The 2,702-nt window shown below is 38.7% G+C and overlaps 1 protein-coding gene across 1 annotated transcript; it reads right to left on the bottom strand.

The window, feature by feature from the left end:
* Nucleotides 1–205: 205 nt before the first annotated feature.
* LOC109206913 (zinc finger protein ZAT11-like) lies at nucleotides 206–1,110 on the bottom strand. Its single transcript, XM_019369783.1, has one exon. It carries the CDS (start codon nucleotides 817–819, stop codon nucleotides 364–366), a length of 456 nt encoding a protein of 151 aa, XP_019225328.1. The 5' UTR covers nucleotides 820–1,110; the 3' UTR covers nucleotides 206–363.
* Between the last annotated feature and the right edge of the window lie 1,592 nt (nucleotides 1,111–2,702).

Raw genomic sequence — 2,702 nt, forward strand, 5'->3', positions numbered from 1 at the left:
TGTCAGGTATATGTTATCCCAGTAATATTTTTTAATCCAAGAATTAGTAACCAAATAAGGAATAAGGTGATACTAAATGTTTATCCAGCACTATTTTTACTTATCCATCATACCAAATGATCCCTAATTAAATTCTGATTAACCGGTTATAAGATAGGAGTACCACATGATTCTATTTTCCATCTTAATGAAGTATAACTAGTGGTATAGAAAAAAAGTACTCCTATGATAGCTATAGAATGTTGATATATACAAAACCAAAACAGAAGGCAGTTGTCGAAAAGAATAAAAAAGTAATTAACCAAAAAAGAAAAACATGTTCTAGTCCATAACTTAAAAGTAATGGAAGTGTGATCGAGGGAATTAGATAAAGCAGCGCAAAACAGGAGCAGGTGCCGTTGGCCATAACTTAAAATCATCGTTCTGATCATCAGGGGTTAAATTAAGATCCAGACATAATATTCTCTTGCTACTATTCGACTTCTTCAAAACTGGTACATTGATTGGGGCACGGTGACGCCTCATATGTCCACCTAAAGCCTGCCCCATAAAGAACTCCATCCCACAAATAGAACACTGGTGCATATTATTCTTTGGTTTTTTGGATTTGCTTCTGGCGTCTATGGATAATGATCTCAGCGATTTATGACTCGTCCTGTGGCCGCCAAGTGCTTGAAAAGATGAGAATCGTTTGTTGCATGTCTTGCATTCAAACGATGAAGTGTTATTGTTTAAACGAGACAAAAGCATGGAGCAGTTAGCCATGGCTTGTGCTTCTACTTCACCATCATCTTCTCTGCTTCTCTTCATGGCTGTCATCGTGTAAGAAATTAATTAATAAAGGATGAAGACACAAAATATGCTTTGGTGTATTGCTTGTTGTATCTCTGATGAAATAATGGTAATTGCTTCATGACTAAATATACACACATATATATAGGTCAATCGAAGATAAGGCTTCTAACCGAATTCTGCCTGTTTAATTTTTTGTTAATGATATTTGCTCTCCTTCTTGGATATTTTCAATACTGTTGTAATTCGCTAGTTGATTAAGTTAGGCAGAAAGAGAAAGGTAACTAGTGTGTAAACTAAAGTGATAGGAATCTAGTATAGTAGTAGGGTTTGCTATCTCACCGCGTTAGGCGCAATCATTGAATGGGAACTTTTCAAATCATTCCATACCATCAGCTGAAGCAGATAGAGTGTAGTTATAAGGTGTGCTTCCACGAAGTTTCCACAATGATGAAGTTTCCATTATAATTCTTGAATTTTACGTATGAAATTGTGTTATATTAGTGAACGTGAAAATATTTTTTACACTGTCAAATGACATATACGGTGAAATCAAGTGCCCCAATTTTGTGGGCTCGAAGGCTCATGTCGAGGAACAGATTTACTATGGACCGAGTTCGAACCCGAGGACGAAGCACGAGGCTCGAAGAACTAAGTATTCAAGGAACATCGGAGCCTAATATCATCAACTTCGAGATAATGTCGTTATGGATTTGTAACAGAATGAGCAAGATTCCTACCACGTCCCTAAGATCGTGGCGTAAATCCCGAAATAAATTTGTACGAATCCGTACTAGGCGGTTAGACAGCTGTCCCAATAAGATTCTTTACTGTAAATAGAAATGTACCTTATTTAGGATTCCCCTATTATATAAATGGGACCCCGATCATTTTTAATGATCATCAATCATTGGCAAAGAATGTACTCTCTTACATTTTCGCTCATTGTTTATCAGAATTGTCGTTTAGCTTTATTATTCTTACTTTACTGTTCTTGATTCAACTCGAGGTCACTTTGGCTCGAGGTCGAGACTGGCCTACTTTCTGGTTTGGTTTTACTTATTTCTTTCATTTATACTTCAGATTTCTTGGTTATTAATTAGTATTGAACTAAATCACGTATCTTTAAAACCATAAATCAAGTTTAATTGATACTCGTATTTTCGAGGTAAACAATTTGGCGCCCACCGTGGGGCTAAAGATAATAGTGATTATTTCAGTACTGATTCTGATAACACACGTTATTTTCACACTTGTTCTTGTCAAGAATTCTTGCTTTCAGGTTAAAATTTGTCAAACTCGCAAAACGCACCCGTACACGGTGATGAGGGTCTTGGATTTCACGGGAAAAACAACAATGTAGGGGCCGGTGTACCATCGATTAACCCTGTGGAAGTGCCAAATGGGGAACCAGTCAATGTTAGTTCGCACATTGCTTTGGATGCGGATTTAGGCGTGGACCCCAGAGGAAGTGTACGTAGGGAAGCCCGGTCTGGTGGCCAAGGAACACAAGGTCTAGGAGACGGGGGAGTCAGCCTCTAAGTAATATTCGAGATGCTACAAGCTCAATAGGTTGCTATCGCTCAGCTTCAGAGTCAGCACAAAACTCCAAGTATAGTCGAACCAGAAAACACTCGACGTACTAATCTGATACCGGAAAGATCAAACGGTAATGGCTCGGGGACTTATCCCACAATTATGAGGATGCTCGAGGAGCTCACCAAGAGAATCGAGTCCGGGGAGAAGAAGATTGAGGATAATGACAAGAAAGTTGAGACTTATAACTCCCGTGTTGATCAAATACCGGGGCACCCCCGGTCTTGAAAGGTTTAGATGCCAAAAGTTACATACAATAACCATTCCCTCAGAGCGCGGCTCCAATGCCCATTCCTAAAAAGTTTTACATGCCT

The sequence above is a fragment of the Nicotiana attenuata genome, unplaced genomic scaffold (genome assembly GCF_001879085.1).
Source record: "Nicotiana attenuata strain UT unplaced genomic scaffold, NIATTr2, whole genome shotgun sequence".
Taxonomy (NCBI): Eukaryota; Viridiplantae; Streptophyta; class Magnoliopsida; order Solanales; family Solanaceae; genus Nicotiana; species Nicotiana attenuata.

Coding starts and splice junctions, on each gene's coding strand:
- LOC109206913 (XM_019369783.1), bottom strand. CDS start 819: ATGACAGCCATGAAGAGAAGCAGAGAAGATGATGGTGAAGTAGAAGCA.